Genomic DNA, 17,367 nt, shown 5'->3' on the forward strand with positions numbered 1-17,367 from the left:
AGGTTCAGGCACTCAGCGCAGTTCTCGAAGCCAGAGCTGCTCCCCACGAGCACTCAGAGGGACCCTGAGAGCGTTGAGTTGCTGGGGCAGTGGCTTTGTCTCCACTCCCGATGCATCTGGTCACTGCACTATTAACTTCGGTGTTTTTCTATGGATCAAATACACTCTTTTAAAATCTAGGTCATTCTTTACTGAGTTGCAAGTCAGGCTTGTGATAGGGGTCAGATCACACTTTGTTTTTTTTTCTTCTTTCCTCTTTATTTTTTTCTTTTTTACAGTCACATTGTTTTAAGAGTTGGTCTTCTGGCCATCAGATGCCTGTGGCAGAAATTAGCATAATGCCATAAAACCGTCTCCTGTCCTTCCTTCCAGAAGGATTGGGTTTAAACATCAGTAAGCTGAAAAGCTGGGGCACTTCAAGTGCTGCAACAGGGCTTTCTGCCTCCTGCTTCAGAAGAACTGGCGGGGATTTGGGCTCTGTTTTTGGGAGAGGTTTTGTACCACCGTGGGGTTGGTTTTATTTTTTTTATTCCGTGGGCTATTAAACTCACGGGTGTACAATCATGGAGCTCTAGACAGACACAGCTAGGATTACTTGGCACGATCGCCAAGGCTCAGCGGTGCTCCATCGCAGGTTGTTCTTGTGCCGTGGCTGGGCGCAGCGCCTGCGCGGCCGCTTGCCTGCGTCCCCTCCTGCGGGGCACCGCGGTCTCACGGAACGGCCGAGGCTGGAAGGGACCTCAGAAGATCGTCTGGTCCCCCTCCTGTGACCCCGTTAATGCTCCAGCTTCTGCTGGAGGTGGTAAGGGCGCCTCTGGGAAGTGAGGGAAAGGCTTTCCTGGCGTGCTGGCACCATGTCCCGTTAAGGCTCTTCGGTTCCTCTCCACCTTCCCCGGTCTCTAAAGAGCACTTGGGTTGAGCTCTGCTCTTCTGGCTGCTGACACGTCTCGAAAGTCTGAGATTTTCTCGACTACAGCATGCCTAGCTGCGTGCTGGTTTGACAGGCTGACTGTTGGAGCACTTTGAGCCGTGTCGATTGTCCCAGAAGTGGCTGTGGCCATCATCTGTAAGCGTCTGAGCTCTTTGAACTCGATTTAATTGCAACCCGCTACGTATTTGTGCTCGCTGTTTCCCGCTCATGGTTTCTTTGCCCTCTTTAGAAGTTCACCCCTGCGGCTCAGCCTTGAGGAGGGCTGCGGCTGTCTCCTCCTCGTGACCTCTCACAGTCCTGTTTGCGTTGATATTTCGCTGAGAAAAGGAAATCGGCCCAGGTTGGAGCCAGCCGAGCGCTGTGGTGGTTCTAATGGCTGTGATTTTGTCTCTGCAATTAGATTATGAAGACGCTGGAGCTGCTGCCTATACCCACCAAGAACATGCTGGAGGAGAGCAAGGTGCTCCCGATTATTCAGCGCTGGGCTCAGACCAAGACCGCTGTCCCGCAGCTCAGCGAGGGCGATGGCTACTCGAGCGAGAACACGTCGCGGGCTCACACGCCGCTCAACACGCCGGATCTTTCCACCAAGCAGAGCGCAGAAGGTGACACGGATACCCCCAAGAAGCTGGTGTTCCGAAGGCTCAAAATTATAAGTGAAAACAGCATGGACAGCGCAATCTCGGATACGACCAGCGAGCTGGAAGGGAAGGAAGGGAAGGAGGACCTGGACCAGCTGGAGGGTGCCCCGACGGAGGTGCCGGAGGAGCAGCAGCAACAGCAGGAGATCAAATCCGCTGCTGACGTGCCGGTGGAGAGCAGCAAACCCCAGGTGGTGGAGCTGGAGCCTGAGCCTGAAGCGGAGGTCAAGGAGAGCAACGGTGCGAAGCTGGAGGAGCCCATCACGATGGAAACGCCGTCCCAAGACGAAGAGGAGGGCGTATCCGACGTGGAGAGCGAGAGAAGCCAAGAGCAAACCGACAAAATCGTCGACGTGAGCGACTTGGCCACCAGGCTGCTCGACAGCTGGAAAGACCTAAAGGTAAGAGGCGCCCCGTCGTACCCGCAGCGTTGTTGGCAGTTCGGTACAGCAGGGCCGAGACGTGGTCCTGTTGGTAAATCTCTGACACCTAAGATCGCTTTTGCTACGTAAAGGGTTTTTCAGGTGCTTTCTGTATATATCCTTGCATTGCAAGCTCCCCTGCCCGTGACTTCAAACAGATTTCCAGGTGGTTTTGGTCCAGATTTTGTCCGGGTGATTTTGTCCGGATTTTTTTTTTTGGTGTTGCACGCCGCAAGGTGTGCACCAAAGACGGTTCGGGCTGGCCACCGCAAAAACACCTCAGTCGTCTCGTGGCGGTTTTGGGACCGCTCGGGGGGAAGGCGGCTGTACGTGGTTGAGAGCCACCTCCCAAACGGTCAGAAAAAGGGGCTAGTGACAGCGTGACAAGCGTTTCTGGTTGAAGTGCCCCGTGCCCGTCCTGCTGCCCGTTGACCAACCGTCTACCCTTCGATTCAGTTATGAGAAGATGGTCAGCGTTTCCCTGTCCGTTAACGTGCAGAGCCCCCAGAATCACGTCTGTTGGCAACGTTTTGTCCTCTCGGTAGCACTTCTAATGCTGGGTTAACCTCTAGATGTTTGCAGCTCGTGTTGAGATCAGGTAAATACTCAGATCTGGGGGTGTTAATCTGAGCCTTTAAAGGCTGCCAGAACACGCAGCTGCTCGCTGGTTCACTTCCATCAAGATCTTCCCGGAGCAGATAACGTGAGAGTGGGGTCTGGGGCTGCTGGTTGCCTCCCCTCCTCCCTGGGCAGTGTAGGTGGCCGCCTTGGCCGCTTGATCTTCAGCTGGCAGCTGTCTTTGATGACATTTCGGGTGAAATTTAGTTCCGTAACCTGCCGCTCAACGCTTCGGGCATTTTCGGGGGGTTTCTGTAGGTCTTTGGAAACTCCTCGGGAATCTGCTGTTCCGATAGGATTATATTCCTATATAGGAATATATAGGGAAATATGAAATATTATATATATAGGGAAATATAGGGAACATTATATAACTATATATATAGGGAATATATATTATATAATCATATATATAGGGAAATTATATATAGGGAATATAGGGAAATATGCTCTCCCGTGAAAGGGAGAGCAAGGAGGGCGAGAGCCTTGCTTTGAAGTGTGAGAGCATTTACTGAGGAGCCAGCAAAGCAAAGGCACTGCCCTGAGGCCGCGTCCACAGCAGCGTAACAAAGGTCAGAGGGAGAGGAAAGGGACCCTTGCATGTCCCCAAGCCGCTGCCCTACAGCTAAGATGCATCTGCCAGGTCTACCGTGCTTCCAAGTGGGGTGGCCTTGGGGGAAGAGGTGGCGGAGGAGTTGCGCCCTTCTCCCAACCAAGCATCTGCCCGGTTTTAATTAGTGCTCTTTAAGCAAATTTACGTTTTTACGGCGCATCGTGTAGCCAAAGAGCTGCTTTATTCATCGAAATGGGTAATGGGCGATGATTTAGAGGGGTGGCGGTGCCCGTGACGCAGCGCCACGTGCAGGTGGAGGAGGCCGCAGGGAGCGTGGAGTCCCCAGACCTCTGGCTGCGTCGGTGAACTACCATGGGTGCAAACATTATCGTATAAAACAGAGTTCTGTGTAAGAGTTAAGGGAAATCTCACCTTAATCTCTGAATTTTTCAGAAAAATCAGATGCTCTCGAACACTCGCAGAATTGTTTGAGCGTAATCGTTCGTGCCATAAATCGTGCCGGGAGAGGAAGCGAGACTTTACCGTACAGACCGTGAGCTGAAGGGTCTTGCTGTAGAAAATCAGGCTGTGGGTCTTGTTCCTTCCCCTCTCACCAAGGGGATCCGCTGAATATCGCTCACCAGGTTTTAATGTGCAGACTTTTTAGGTTTGCGTGGGTCTCTTTTTAGGCTTCTTTATGTAAGTGGCACCGTCAGGTTGAGGTTGGGGTGGAATTGGAAGCCCTTTTCCTTTTAGGAAAAGGACTTTTCCTCCCGGTCCTTCCAGGTGGAACTGGAAGTCCTTGCTACCTGGGATTGTTCAAGCTGAAAGCTCAGCGAGCTCCTGCTCCTGCTTCGGAGGCGCGCTCGCGGGGAACCCCCCAGACCCGTCTTTGCAGCGCGAGGTTTTCACGTGCCGCGGGGCTGAAACGCGGAGCGGCACAGGGGAAACGCGTAAAGGCAATAAGGAAAAAGACGCCCGAAACGGGCCACTTCTCCAAAACGGTGCCGTGAGCCCGGATTCGGCCCGACATTCGCTGGTCCCACGGGGCTTGGGGTTTTCTCCGGAGCCCGGAGGAGCTCGGGGTACCCGGGGGGCCTGTGCTGAAGCCCGCGGTCGGCTCACGGAGCCGTCACCGGTGCGGGTTGGTAGCTGGGATGTGGATTCACGTCCCCTCGGTGGTCCCTTAGGCGTGCTTAGTGCTTACCTCGTGCCACGGCAGGGATGCTGACAGCCCCGGGGCAGCGCTCGCAGGGGCACGGCGGGTGTTTGTCGCCGGAGCTGGCCCGAAAAGCGGAGTGCTCTCGGGGAAACCACGACCCCGTGGGTGCCTTCTGCGCTGTACGTGGTCACGAGTTAACTGCTTCTGTCCGCCTTTCGCCTATCAGACGCTGGTTTCTGGTTAACCGCTCGCTGGTTAACGACCGCGCAGCCCGAGGTGGCCGGTTCCTAAAGGAAAAGAACGGAGCTGGCAGGAGGGTGGCCGGGAGTGGGGTGGTGGGGGGGTCTGAAAACCTCGTAACTTAAGCTATGTCCTCTCCAGTGGTGCTGATGACCCCCCTGGTAATTTCACCCATTTCCATCTAGCTTCTCAGGGCAGCAAGGAGCTTGTTAACATCACCAGCTGACCATGTGTCTCCTTTTCTCAACTCCGTGCTGAAGAAGGGAGCGAACGTAGCGTGCGTACCGTGAAGAGACGGGAAGATGGTTGGGAAGCTGGATGATGCATGAGAAAAGTGATAGGTGAAAAGAGGACAGAGGTGGTTAACTCAGTGCTGCCGACGTTATTTTGGTGCGTCCATTGCCGGCAATGGACGTCGCTCCGGGAAAAACCCAGCTCCTGGCGTGAAAGGATTAAGTGAGCTATCTTTTTCTCTACCTCTACACACAGGACAGCTGCCTTGGCTTACGGGGCTCGGGCACGCCGGCCCCGTAACCCCCAGGGAGCTGTGGCCACTGCTACACACCCACGGCACCACACACACACACACACACCCCCCCACACCGCCCGCCGGGGGACGTTTTCAGCCTGGGCTCGTGCCCGCGGATCCCGCGCTCCGAGGACGCGGTGCATCTTTACCCCCGTGCTGAAAACGGACCCAAGCAGAGGGGCTGGAGAGCACGCGTGGCTCTTCCCAGCGCTTTAGCCTGCTCCAACCCGAGGATTTGTGCTCCTGTCCCGTGGCAGGTAAGGTCCCCGTGGATAGATGCACGCGAGGAGACCCGGGGCAGATGTGCTGCGATGGTGAACGGCTCCAGTGCGCTCCCCTCTCTCTCTCGGCGTCTCGGTGTGTTCTGGCAGCACCCGCACCTTCTGCGGCAGGCTCGGCACCGCCGAGCGTGGCACGGGGGACGTGCACCCCTCTGGCGCCTGGGATTTGCGGGTGTTAAGCCCTTAGGGAGCTGCAGGGCCGGCTTTCTGAGGGGTGACGTCTCAGTGCTGAGGCTGAGGGGCAGCAGGCACGTTGGGAGCTGAGCGCAGTGTGCTTTCCTAACGCCGGCACTCTGAGGGTGCTCTGGCTGCCGGGTTTTATCACTGCTGACCCCAAAGCCAGCCTGCAGGTCCTACGGCTCCACTGCCCATCCCATAGGCGTCCTGCAGCCGTCTGCTACCCATACATCTAAAATCCATCCCTTAGAGAACCAGAGAGCTAGACAGGAGCTGCAGCTGTGAGGCTCCAAACCCTGTCCTTACTACTTGAAGGCTGCTTTTTTCATAAATAGGTGTATTTTGTTTTAAGAAACCCGTTCGGAAAGAACTGAGCGCCTTGGATTTGATGGGTTTTACTGGAACGCTCCTCATAAACATTTAGCAGCTCAGGGCCAAGGTAGTGCCCCAGCCGTTTCGCTTTGGCAAGGTGGACTTTCTCTTCTTCAAAACACCCTTTTGGGAGCTTAATCATCACCCTGATAGGGATAGCGGAGCTTGGGTGGCCCCGGCGAGCTGAGCTTTTCGTTTCCCCCGAGCCAACCTCTCCAAATCACGTTGGACGCATCTTCAGAGGCAGCCCTGGGAAGCTGCTCTCGCCAGCCCTGTTTGCAGCCCGGCCAGCCCGGGGTGAGCGGCTCTCGCTCCAGCACGCACATCGCGGGCTCCAATTAGGGCGCTTGTAATTTGTCGTAACTTACAGCAAGAAGCAGCTTGTGGAAACAATAGGCGCTGGTGAGTGGCCAGGCCGTTGCTGTTTTTTTTTTTGTTTGTTTGTTTGTTTTTGGCCTTTATTTAAGGAAGTTTTGGGATTAGTCCTCGCTCCCCTCCCTACCTCGGCATCGCCCGGTAGCTTCTTGCATGTGCGCCACGGACGGGGATGCGCTCGGGACGCGACTCCCCTGCTGCACCTTCCCCCCTCCTGGGTCAAGGACGGGTGCGTGCGCAGCCCAGCAGCCTCAGTTCGGGGCTTTTTTCTTTCCTTACGTTTGTAACAGACTCGGATCTTGTATCTGATTTTCCGTGTAACTCGTCAAAAGTTGCTCTCGGAGGTAGAGGGCCGTTTGGGCTCCGCTAGCGGCGCTCCCGTTGGGTTAGCAGCTCTGCGCGCTCGAGCTAGCGGCTTCCGTTTCCAAAAATAAAAGAGGCTTGCTCTGGAGCTCTCCCTGCCTCGCGTCTGCTTTGGCCACCATCTGCTTTTCATCGAGCCGTTCCGACGTGCCGCTCTGTGACCGTTTCAAAGGCTCTGCTGCCTCCGCTCTGCCCCGGAGCGGTGCCGGCGGTGCTGGCCGCGTGCGGAGCCGCCCTCCGGCCGTACCCAGCTCGCCTCCCTGCACCAGTTCGCCGTTCTCTTGGACCGTTCCTTCCAGTACTTTCACGTCGCGTGCTCTGCCGTTTATTTTTTCGGAGCTGGGGGGTCCGGTGGAGCCAGCACCTCCTCTCCTGCCGCTGCTGCTGTGGTTCCTTGGCACCTCGTGCCGCCGGTGGCTCCTCTGCAGTCGGTGCCGGTGGGAGCGTGGCGCGGGCTGCCCGAGGTGCTCTGCTTGGTTTTACGGCGTGCTGCTCCGCTCTGCATCCGAGGAGGGGCTTTTGGGGGTGCTGGTGCAGGAGGGAGAGAGTAAAAGAGAAAACCCAGCGCCAACGGGTGCTGTCGGGGCTGCAGGAGCAAGGCAGTAAGAGAAATCCTCCCGCGTAACTTGGCACAGTCACTTACGCCGCCGGGATTCAGCTTGGAGAGGGCTTGAAGAAGTGAGCGTAAGGGCAACTTGGGGCACTGCTGTGCCACACTTTTAGCCTTCCAGGGGAAGTCACCTCTGTCCCACGCGGGGCTTTTTGGCTATCACAGATTTCACAGAGCTGTGTAGGCTTTCCTAATCTGGGGGCTTCCTTCCACGTCCCTCCCGCCCCAAGCAGCGAGTTACCGCTTTGTTTCCCTAGATTTAGTTCAAAACACGCCATAAATTTTGGGTCTTTTCATCCATAGCGAACGTGTGAGCAAGAAAGAACGTTAAAAAGGGCGTGTTTACGGATTATGGATGCCTCTCAGTGCTGAAAGAGGTCAGGGCACGCGCTGAATTTGTCCGGCAGGTGAAAATGGAAGGGAAGCCACGGGAGGGAGCAGGATTACGGCGGTGCGGGGACCTGGCAGAGCCCAGAGCAGGACAGAAGCAAGGTGTGCACCAGGCTTTGTTTAAAAAGAGGAGATTGAAAAAAAAAAACAAAAACAGAAAACAAAATAGGCATTTGACCCTACTGTAAAACAAATCTCTGCCCCAATCCCGTTTTATAACCTCCAGCAGCACTTTGGAAGTGGCTGTGACTTGTGACCGGACCGCAAGAGGATCCCTTCTCCTTTCGTTCCTTTCACCAAAGGAAAATGCATTTTTTCAGCCCACGGGGCGCATGCTTCCTCTAAAACAATAAAAGCAGGGCTCTCAGAGCCGGGCGCTCTCGTTAACCGCGGCGCTGGAGGTGGGCACATTGCTGAGGGCTGATGTAATCCGGGGCGACCGGGCAGCGCCGCGGAGGTGGCCCTCGAGTCGTTTCCAACCGCCTTGAAAAAATAATGGGCTGAGAGCTGGGATTTTAAGGGAAAATGCTTTGTTTTGCTCTGAGGGTTCCTCCTGGTGACCTGAGCTGCTACTAAAGCAGGCTAGGAGCCAGGGGGCCCCCCCTCGCCCCGCAGCGTCCCCGTGGCACCGAGGGACGCCCCGACGGGGATTTCTGCCCAGCCCCGCTGCTGCTGCGCGCTTCGTGCCCCGGACTTGGCAGGATGAGCACGGCCCTCCTCCGGAGCTGCTTCAGCAGCAAATTTCTTACAAACTCAAGGATTACGTAAGGGCGAGGATCTTGCAGTCAAGCTGGGCTGGAGCTTTGTGTTTTGTGAGTTTAGGAAGGCGTTGAATCCCAAAGCAGAGGCAGGCAGCGCTCAGCGCTGCTGGAATAACACCAGCAGCCTTCGCTCCCCCTGTAACTCCCCCTCTGCCTCATCCATACCCTAAATTAAAGGATATTTTGGTGCCGCACTGGAGGCACCGCGGTGTTTTTCCCCTGGGGCATCAAGCTTCTGTTTATGCCTTTGCTGTCACGTTGAGTACGAAGAATTAACGCTGCTCGGAGGCTCGTGGAGCAGGTTTTGCTCAGGCTTTGGCTCTGCTTGGTCTCTAATCCTAGCAAAACGCACACCCTAACGAATGGAGAGGTCCAGGATCTCAGCGCATCGCACCAGGACAGCCGCTTTGTGTGGCCCTAATGCTGTCTTCTGTGGATTGGTCTCCGAGCACGTGCAGGCAGGGGTCTCATCTCCGCGGCCTCCCACCCCTCTTGTCTTTGACCTTGTTTCCTTTCACCTGGCCAGTCGGTCGTGTTCGGCCAGAAAATAACCGAGCAGGCGCTGCTGTTAGCTGCTGAAATCGCTTCTGAGGAGAGCAGAGAGCAAGGGCTTGGTCCAAGCTGGAAATAAAAGAAAAGGAGTCTTATCTTCTAGGATACCGGGACTCAGACAGTTGGTCAATATATATATATATAGCGTGTATAAGTATATGTATATAGTGTATATGCACACAATATAGTGTCTATACATTATACAGGTGGGACTGTTGGCATTCCTAGTACGACACCGTATTATTTGCACACTGAGTGCCAGAATATTTCACTGAGAACACGGCTGAGAGCACGGCGGTGCATACAACGCTCGGTTTGTGGCCAGCGGTGACACCGTTGGTTATCGTGCCCTCCGGTGACCGCCGCTGCGGGATCCCGTGGCATTTAGCAGTCCCAGGCCCCACGTTTATTTGCAAAACCGGGACTCTGAGAAGGTTTCCATCCTCGTTTCCAAGTCCTGTCCCGTTTTGCCAAGCTAACGGAGATGTTTTTGAGTTATTCGTGCCCACGCGGGTGTCGTAGTTCAGCACCATGTAGCGCGCAGTCCCCAAACGTGGTTTCTGCCGCAAAGAGCCTGACGTCGCGAAGAATTCCCTCCCAGCCTGGCACGGTGCACGCCCGCTTGGCTCTTTCCTCGAGGCTCTTCTTCCCTTTATTTCTGCCTTTGCTTCTGGCTTTAAATGGAGGACAGAGCCTGCTGAGCCTGGCTCCACCGCCAGCACCCCCCGAGCCCGGGGGCAGGATGCGGGCGAGGGGCTGTCGGCAATGCCAGCAGCAGCAGCGCTGGAGGGGGAGCAAAGGAGGTTCAGAGCAGCGCCTGTAACGATCAGAGGGATGATTAAAGGACGGGACGTGGCTGGAGGATGCTCCAAAAGCCCTTGCGGGGCACGAAAAACCTAGCTAACAAAGCAGCCGTGTGTTGTAAGCTCCCCCCAGGTCAGCAGAATCTCCTGCTGTCCGTCTTAGAGTTAGAGTGGGTGGTGCGAAGACTTCGGAAGCGTGACCTGCCCTAAAACCCATGCAGAAAAAACATGCAAAAACGTTATTATTATTTTTTTTTTAATCACAGAATCATTCAGGTGGGAAAAGAGCTCGAAGGTCATTTTATCCAGCCTTTAACGTAGCCCTGCCAGGTCCACCGCTGAACCGTGCTGCTCAGTTCTGCGTACATCCCACATGCGTGCATCATTCTGCATGCATCATCGTACCTCCGCATACATCCCTTAGCACTGGGAATTGCATTAACGCCCAGATATTGGGCAGGAATGCTGCAGGCAACGGGCAGCAGCGGTGGCAGCGCGGGGCAGGGAATGCCTCGGTGCCGCGGGAGGGGTTCGGGGAAGGGGCCCGGAGGCAAAGCCAGGGCAGCCCGGCTGCTTCGCTGGGAGCTCGGCGGGTTCGGGTTCGGGCTCAGCTCAGGGGTTCGCGGGAGCACGGTGGGCGTGAGCAGCAGGCTCAGGCTTCGAAAGGAAAGGAGAGATGTCAGCGCTCCTGCCGCCTCGTGAGTCTTCCTCTGCTCCGTGCCGCGCGGACCTGCTGCTGCGGCTGCGCTTTGTGCTCCTGCCTCTGGTTAGAAACACCACCGGGCACAGGGGGGCCGTTAAATACATGAAGCAAAGGGAATAGCGAGCTCCTGGACAGGTCGGGGGTGCCAAAATCATCCTTTCGCTATTCCAGCAGAGCCCCAAGCTGACGGCGTGCGGGTGGGATGGCCAACGTAGAGCTGGGAACAGCGGCTGCCCCACTGGCACAAAAACCCCACAAACTCATCAAACATGAACTGCTTGAAGGATAGCATACAGAAAGCACCACGATGATTTGCTTAAAAACGGAGCTTTGCTTCAAAAGACAATTTTGGGGCGTTTGTTTTAAAATTGCAGTTAAATGGCTAGAGTTAAGAGTTCTGGTTCTCGCAGCCCCGTGGGCACTGGGGGTGTTCTCTCGTGGCCAGCTGAAAATCTGACTCTGGCTTGTGGCTTGTTTTGCAGGAGGTGTACCGAATCCCGAAGAAGAGTCAAGCAGAAAAGGAGAGCAGTGGTACGTACTGATGCTTTTTTTCACGTATTCCTAGAAAACAGATCGGTATTCACAGGGTGTGGTGTCACGAGAGGGCCCCTTGGTAGCTGGGCTGCTGCTCCCGTGTCCCAGCCCTGAGCCCAGCGAAACCAGCCCGTGATGCAAAACCGCAGCGCTGGAAGCTCAGAAAGCTGATGGAAGAGCAATTTCTGGTCCCTCTGGTCCCTAAAACATCGCCTCCGGGCTTTGGTGGTTGTCTGCAAATCTCTCCCCTTTTTCCCCTTACCTAAGTTTTTCTTGGGAGGTGGAAGCAAGAGTGCAAAGGGCGCGTTTGGGATTTTTGTTCGACCTGAAAACTCCGTAGTGGCTGTGAAACAGCTCCCGGCTGAGCCCGATCCCACCAGCACCGTGGCTTTCAGTACAGGCTCTGTGTCGGCGGCGATGTGCTCGGGGGACTTCTTGCTTCATAAACAAGTTTTTGGGTGTAAAAGCGCTTCAGGAGATGTGTGCTGAGGTCTGGAGCCACCGTTTTTCCACTCTGCAATAGGTTTCCCGCTGGAAGAATGGGAGGAGGGGAAACGGGTGGGATCTAAAAATAAGCGTGATGCATTTTCATCCATTAGGTAACAGCTCAGGAGCTGGAGAAGTACCTAAAAATAGAAATTAAGATGGAAGTTTTATTTTAACCACACTGCAGTCCCGAGGCTGATACAAGGCAACCTGTAATTTGCTTGAATGGAGACTCTGTTGGCCGAGACAGAGGAGCCACTGAAACTACGGGAGCGAGAAACGCGCTGAATTGTAAAAAATTTCTCTCCTTTTACCCGTTTTCCCTAACAGCCGACCGTGGGAGAGAGGCGTCTGGCCACAGGGATCAGACTCCCACCCCGAAGAACCCCGTCCTGAGCCGGGAGCGGGATCCCGAGCGGCAGAGCCAGAGCAAGGAGAAGAAGAGGCGCAGAGACTCGCTGTCCCCGCCGTCCTCGGCGTACGAGCGCGGCACCAAGAGGCCGGAGGACAGGCAAGTCGTCTCGGGCGGCCTCCGTGGCACAGCTGGCACAGGTTTGGGTGCCGCGGTCACCTTGGTCTGAGAGCTCTGCGTGCGTGGGAGCACTGCCAGGGTTAAACGCTGGGGAAATCGGCCCTGGTGGTCTCCGAAAGCACGCAGGGATGGGGAGGAAAATCTTCACCTGGGGGCGCGGCGAGCTGTGCTCCCCGGCCAGTCGTTGCTCCTGGGGCTGTGTGGCTCCTTGGCGTTGGTGACCCTCTGGTAACGCGCACCTTCATCTTCACGAGGTGGTTTTATCCTTCTGGGGAATTAGGTGTTAGAGGGAGTTACACGTGGCTCTCAGAAATGGGGGAAGGAGGCTCAGGTAAAGGGGTCTTCAGAGTCCTTCCAAGCCTGCGCCCTGCGTCGCCTATCCCCGCTGTACCTGGGACACACATTTTAATCGTAAAATTGAGCTTGCAGCAAGCCCACGCCTGCACGAAGACGAGCAGCACCCAAGCCAAGCAGCATTTCTAGCACAGAACAGCTTCCTTCACCACGCGGACGTCCCCCCAAAAGCAGCGAGCCGGCTGAAGGGTGCTGGGAGGAGGGATGCTGAGCAGCACCGCCCCCCCTGCTCCCGCTCCCCTTCCCCGAGGAGGAGCAGCAGGGTGGTTTTGGAGGCCTTGGGGTTGTTCTGCCTCCTGCTCCTGCTTCGTCAGCGCTCGGCTGCCCGATGCAGCCGGCGATGCTCCGGGTGGGTTGGAGGTGCTCCGGGTGAGGATGCGCCTCTGTCCCGGGGCCACTTCTGTCCTGGGGCCGCCCCTGTTCTCTGCAGCGCATTTAAAAGCAGAAAGCTCTTTCTGAACACCGGCTCCACAAACAGGCTGGCAACCAGATAGCACGCCCATCGTGGCACTTGGCACCGTGTTCAGAGAAGCTGCTGCGTGCAGACCCGGCGCTGTTTGTTACCCCGGTGGCGCTTCCACTCTCACTGTTTTTGTTTCCCTTGCACGTGGGTTGCCGGTTTTCCTTGCTTGACAGTTCTTCATTAATTAAGAAAAGGAAAACATTATGCGTCTTGTTTTTCAGGGAGACTTCAGATCACATTAAAGGCGGTGCAATTACCAAGGGATCTCCTTTACAGAAGGCAGTTTCCTATTGTCCCTCTTAAATAGGATCTGAAGCAACGTAGTAATTAGGGAACAATCGCTGGTGAGTCAGCCAGGCGAGCCTACTTTGTCCTCGTAGGGAGCTTACTGGGAAAGTTTGAAATGTCTGGTAAGAAAATCAGAGACAAATCCACGATGCTGTAATTATCCCTGCGGGGGATGGAAACCCCGGGGACGACTGGGGGCAGAAGTGGAGAGAGCCGAGTAACTGCGGTGCGTCAGGAGGTGGGGAGAGGGACGAAGCGAGCGGTGTGTTCGGGTGAAGCAGGTCTGGCTGGGTGGCGGGGAGTTTTTCCAGCCAGGGACGAGCAGAAGCAGCTCTGGCAGGCGAGGTGGGAGCGCTGGGGAGGGGGTGAGCGCTCCCGCAGTGGTGCTGACACCAAACAGCTCTCTTTCCCTGGACGCCCATCATACCGTGGCCACTTTCAGGTATTAAAAACCCTTACGGCAGACTCAAACCCATAAAATTCCCTAAGAACACACAATTTCTGCCCTCCAGCATTTTGTAGTTGCTTTACCCCTGATCCCAGCAGTTAGTGCCTGAGCGACCCTACACGTCCGGAGCTTTGGGAAGCTCTGACCCCTTCTGAAGTCACCACCACCCCTGTTCCCTTCGTGGCGCGCGTGCCCCAGGTTTGATCCATTTGTTGGAAGGGAAGGCTTGAACTTCTCAGAGCACAGCGGGACAGCGACGTGAGCGCGGGAGGAAGAGGTAGAGAAGGAGTACGAAGGATCGGAGCGGACAAAAACCAGGGGAGAGGGTTTGCATGAACGCGCCGCGCCGCGCTCCGCGCTGGGTCCTCGATTTTCTCCTGCCTGCCCCTTCACGCGAGCTGCCTCTCATGTAAACTCCCGAGGCGGCGCCAGGAAGGACTTGAATTATTTAAATTAAACTCTTCATGTCAATGAGGTTCACATTAGCAGATGCTCGCAGCTACTCTGGGAATGTGAGGAAACGAAGGAACATCTTAAGTGTGTGTGTTGGTAGCAATGTGCTTTTGATATGTGAACCCAGCACATGAACACGGAGTTAGGATATTAAGCATATACGGGATGCTTTGTAGAATCCATTATACTTATGGCTGCAAACCATTTTTGCTTGTAATCCCTGTTTTACCACACTCGTAACTTCTCAAAATATCTACCTTTGATCTGAAATTTTCCATGGTTGAGGTCTGATCAAAGTCCTTAGGCTTTTTTTTTTTTTTTAACTCCTTGGAAAAATCCGTCCAGCTGCTCCGCATCTCAGGACGCAAATTCTTAGTCTTCAAAAAAAAACAAAACAAAACCAAAAAAAACCATCCACACTTTATTATTTTTTAAGCTAAAACCGCGGTCTAGTAAATAGCATAACTCTAAACAGCAATGTGTTGCTTGCCATTCCATTGTTCTTAGTAACGTCTGCACGTCGGAGCTGGGGGGGCTGCGGCACGGGGGGGCTGCCCGGCGGCTCCGCCACAACAGGGCTCGGTCTTCCAGCAGGAGAGACGGGGCACGGCTCAAAACGGTCCCCGGGTGAGCCGTGCTCACGCCCCGAAAGCCAAATAAAAGGAAATGAGACGCGGGCAGCCCACCAAGGGGACGACGGCGCGGGCGTTGGGGGAATCGCTCCGTGCTCTTGTCCAAGGTGCCTTGCTCGGGCTGGAGCAGTGGTGCCCAGCCCATCCGGAGGGCTCCTCGCTTCTCCACTCTCCCCTGGCTTCCCTGTTGGCCCACGGGCTGGTGGATGTTGTCCCCCCCCTTCTGCCGCTGGGTCCCCCGGGCTGGTTCTGCTCCAGTTTTGGACCTCCAGCAGCGGCAGGGTGCGGGCGTCTTGCTGCCGAGCAGCTGGACCAGCGGCTCTTCCTCCTCTCCGTGGCTCACCACGCTCGGTCAGGCAGCTGAAAACCAAACGGTTGGAGCAGTCGCTGCTGCCGTAGCACGTTTGTGGCACGCCGTCAGCAGCGGCCCCTTCCTTGCTGCTCAGGACCCGCGGCCTGCGGAGGTCTCACGCGGCGCTACCTTTTCTTTCCCCTCCAGGTATGACACGCCAGCGTCTTCGAAGAAGAAAGTCCGGCTCAAGGATCGCAACAAGCTGTCCACGGAGGAGCGCAGGAAGCTGTTCGAGCAGGAGGTGGCCCAGCGGGAGGCCCAGAAGCAGCAGCAGCAGCTGCAGAACCTGGGCATGACTTCCCCCCTTCCCTACGACTCCATGGGCTACGGCACGCCCCACCACAGCTTCATCGGCTACCCGCCCGGCTACCCCATGCAGGCTTACGTGGACCCCAGCAACCCCAACGCCGGCAAGGTGCTGCTGCCCACCCCAACCATGGACTCCATGTGCTCGCCGGCGGCCTACGAGCACCCGCAGCCCTTGGTCGGGCACTCGGTGGAAGCCACCATGCCGGCCCCCCAGCCGGTACCAGTAGTCCAACATGTAGCAACGCCGCTGGAGGTCACGCCGCCGCAGTATGTAGCACAAAGCGACAGCGTGGTCCACCAGGAAGCCAACGTGGCCGTCCTGCCCGTGCCCGCCGCGGGAGCGGTGCAGGGCCAGGGCTACGGGGTGTGGGACTCGAGCCAGCAGACTGTGGCGGTGCAGCAGCAGTACTCGCCAGCCCAGTCCCAGCCAGCCATATATTACCAGGGACAGACCTGTCAGACTGTTTACGGGGTGACGTCCCCGTACTCGCAGACGACCCCGCCGATTGTACAGGTAATCCCCCCCCCCCGGGGGGAAAACGTGACCTTCTCAGAGGCAGCGTGGCCCGAAATGGCTCCCAAAAGGAATGGTGCCAGCCTGCAAGGGGAAACACTTCGTGTGGTCACCCTTCGCTCGTGTCTGCCTGGGGCCATCCTGCCTTGCCTCTGGTGTTCGGCTGCGTCGTGGAGATAAAATCCCGTCCAAGGGGCTGAGAAAAACCCGTTTATACGCCTTGTTTTCAGTATACAAACACAACATATCGTAGCCGCCGGGGCCAGGCAGGAGTTCGCAGCCGGGCAGAGATGTTTGTTAGCCCGTTTACACAGGTCGTGCCCAGTTATTTTTGGTCGTTGGTTGCGCTGAGCGGGTATTTGTTGGTTAGAGCTTCCACCGGCACCGAACACGTAGGCAGTAAAGGCGAGCGGTGAGCTTGCCTTCAGCAGGCTGCTGAAAAATTTCAAAATTTCCTTTTGAATTACATGTCCCCACCAGTCGGGCTCAGCCTGGAGCTGGGAATTGTGTAGAAATTCGCTCTCGGCCCTCTTTCTCTTCCTTACCGAGGAAGTGTGCAGCCGGGGAGCACCTTGCCGATGCCCCCTTCTTCCCGAAGGTGACACCCGGGCCATTTTATGGCTACAGACCTCATGATACAAAGCTCATTTCCTTGAATCCAGCCTCAGCCACCGGTTCCTACTGCTCCGTTTTGGTGCGACCTTCCCTTAGTCCTTAGGGACACGAGACTTCTTCCCCTTAACGCAGCAGCCAACGTTTTCCCTTTCTCTCCGTAAATCGGGGGTTAGCACAGGCGGGCATCACGGCATCGGGACCGCTGCCCGGCGAGGGTGCGGAGATGATCCGTGTTGAGTTCCCAGCTGGTGTATCTTGCTCTGGGGTCCTGCTGCCCACCCAAGCTGGAGCCTGTTGGAGCTGCAGGGGCTGCCCCGGCCACTCTGGGGAGCCGAGGCACCGGTGGCTCCTTGGGCTGCCCTCCGTGGCCCGTGGGCAGGTTTTCTGAGGAGCGAAACGACATCGTGTTGGAAATGCTGCAGGATGAGCTCTCATTTTCCTTGAAATACTCATTCAAACGAGAAGCAAATGCTTTCCCTATAACAGGAGCGAGGGTTCCCCAGGAGGGCACAAAGCAGCGCCGATCGGACGTGTCGGCGTGTGGTTTATTAGTGTTGGACGCACGCAGAAGGAGGGAGCCATGCAGGCTTCCCTGGGACGCACAGGTTAACGGCAGAAGTGTAGCAGTAAGACAAAACCCATCCGTTTTCCGTTGCAGGTTGTAAGTAAAGGATCCAACGAGTTCAGCACAGCTACTCGTCAGTGCTGCTCGTGCTTGTAGGATTATTCCTTCCTGCAGCTGGAGGAACGGGCTGCGGTGCCCCCGCGCAGTGTCCCTGCGGCAGGCAGGCGCTGTGCTGGCGTGGTCTCGGACTACTTAAAAAAAAAAGAAAAAAGTGAAACTGCCTTTCTTTTGTTCCCCGAATTCTTCCTGGCTTACGGCTCTGAGCGTTACCGCTCAGCG

General features: G+C 56.1%; 1 protein-coding gene across 3 annotated transcripts in view; it reads left to right on the top strand.

Annotated features, from left to right (window-relative positions):
- Positions 1 to 17,367, top strand: part of SETD2 (SET domain containing 2, histone lysine methyltransferase) — a 63,905-nt gene that overhangs the window by 33,026 nt on the left and 13,512 nt on the right. For 2 of the 3 annotated variants that reach the window (XM_080583658.1, XM_080583657.1), the window contains 4 exons: positions 1,332 to 1,973; positions 10,966 to 11,014; positions 11,834 to 12,014; positions 15,173 to 15,848. In XM_080583658.1, coding sequence (XP_080439784.1) covers positions 1,332 to 1,973; positions 10,966 to 11,014; positions 11,834 to 12,014; positions 15,173 to 15,848 — 1,548 coding nt within the window. Of the gene's footprint in view, positions 1 to 1,331; positions 1,974 to 4,752; positions 4,845 to 10,965; positions 11,015 to 11,833; positions 12,015 to 15,172; positions 15,849 to 17,367 lie in introns of all 3 variants that reach the window. The other variant, XR_013947902.1, reaches the window with a different exon arrangement.

The sequence above is a fragment of the Anser brachyrhynchus genome (genome assembly GCF_964034855.1).
Source record: "Anser brachyrhynchus genome assembly, chromosome: 2".
NCBI lineage: Eukaryota > Metazoa > Chordata > Aves > Anseriformes > Anatidae > Anser > Anser brachyrhynchus.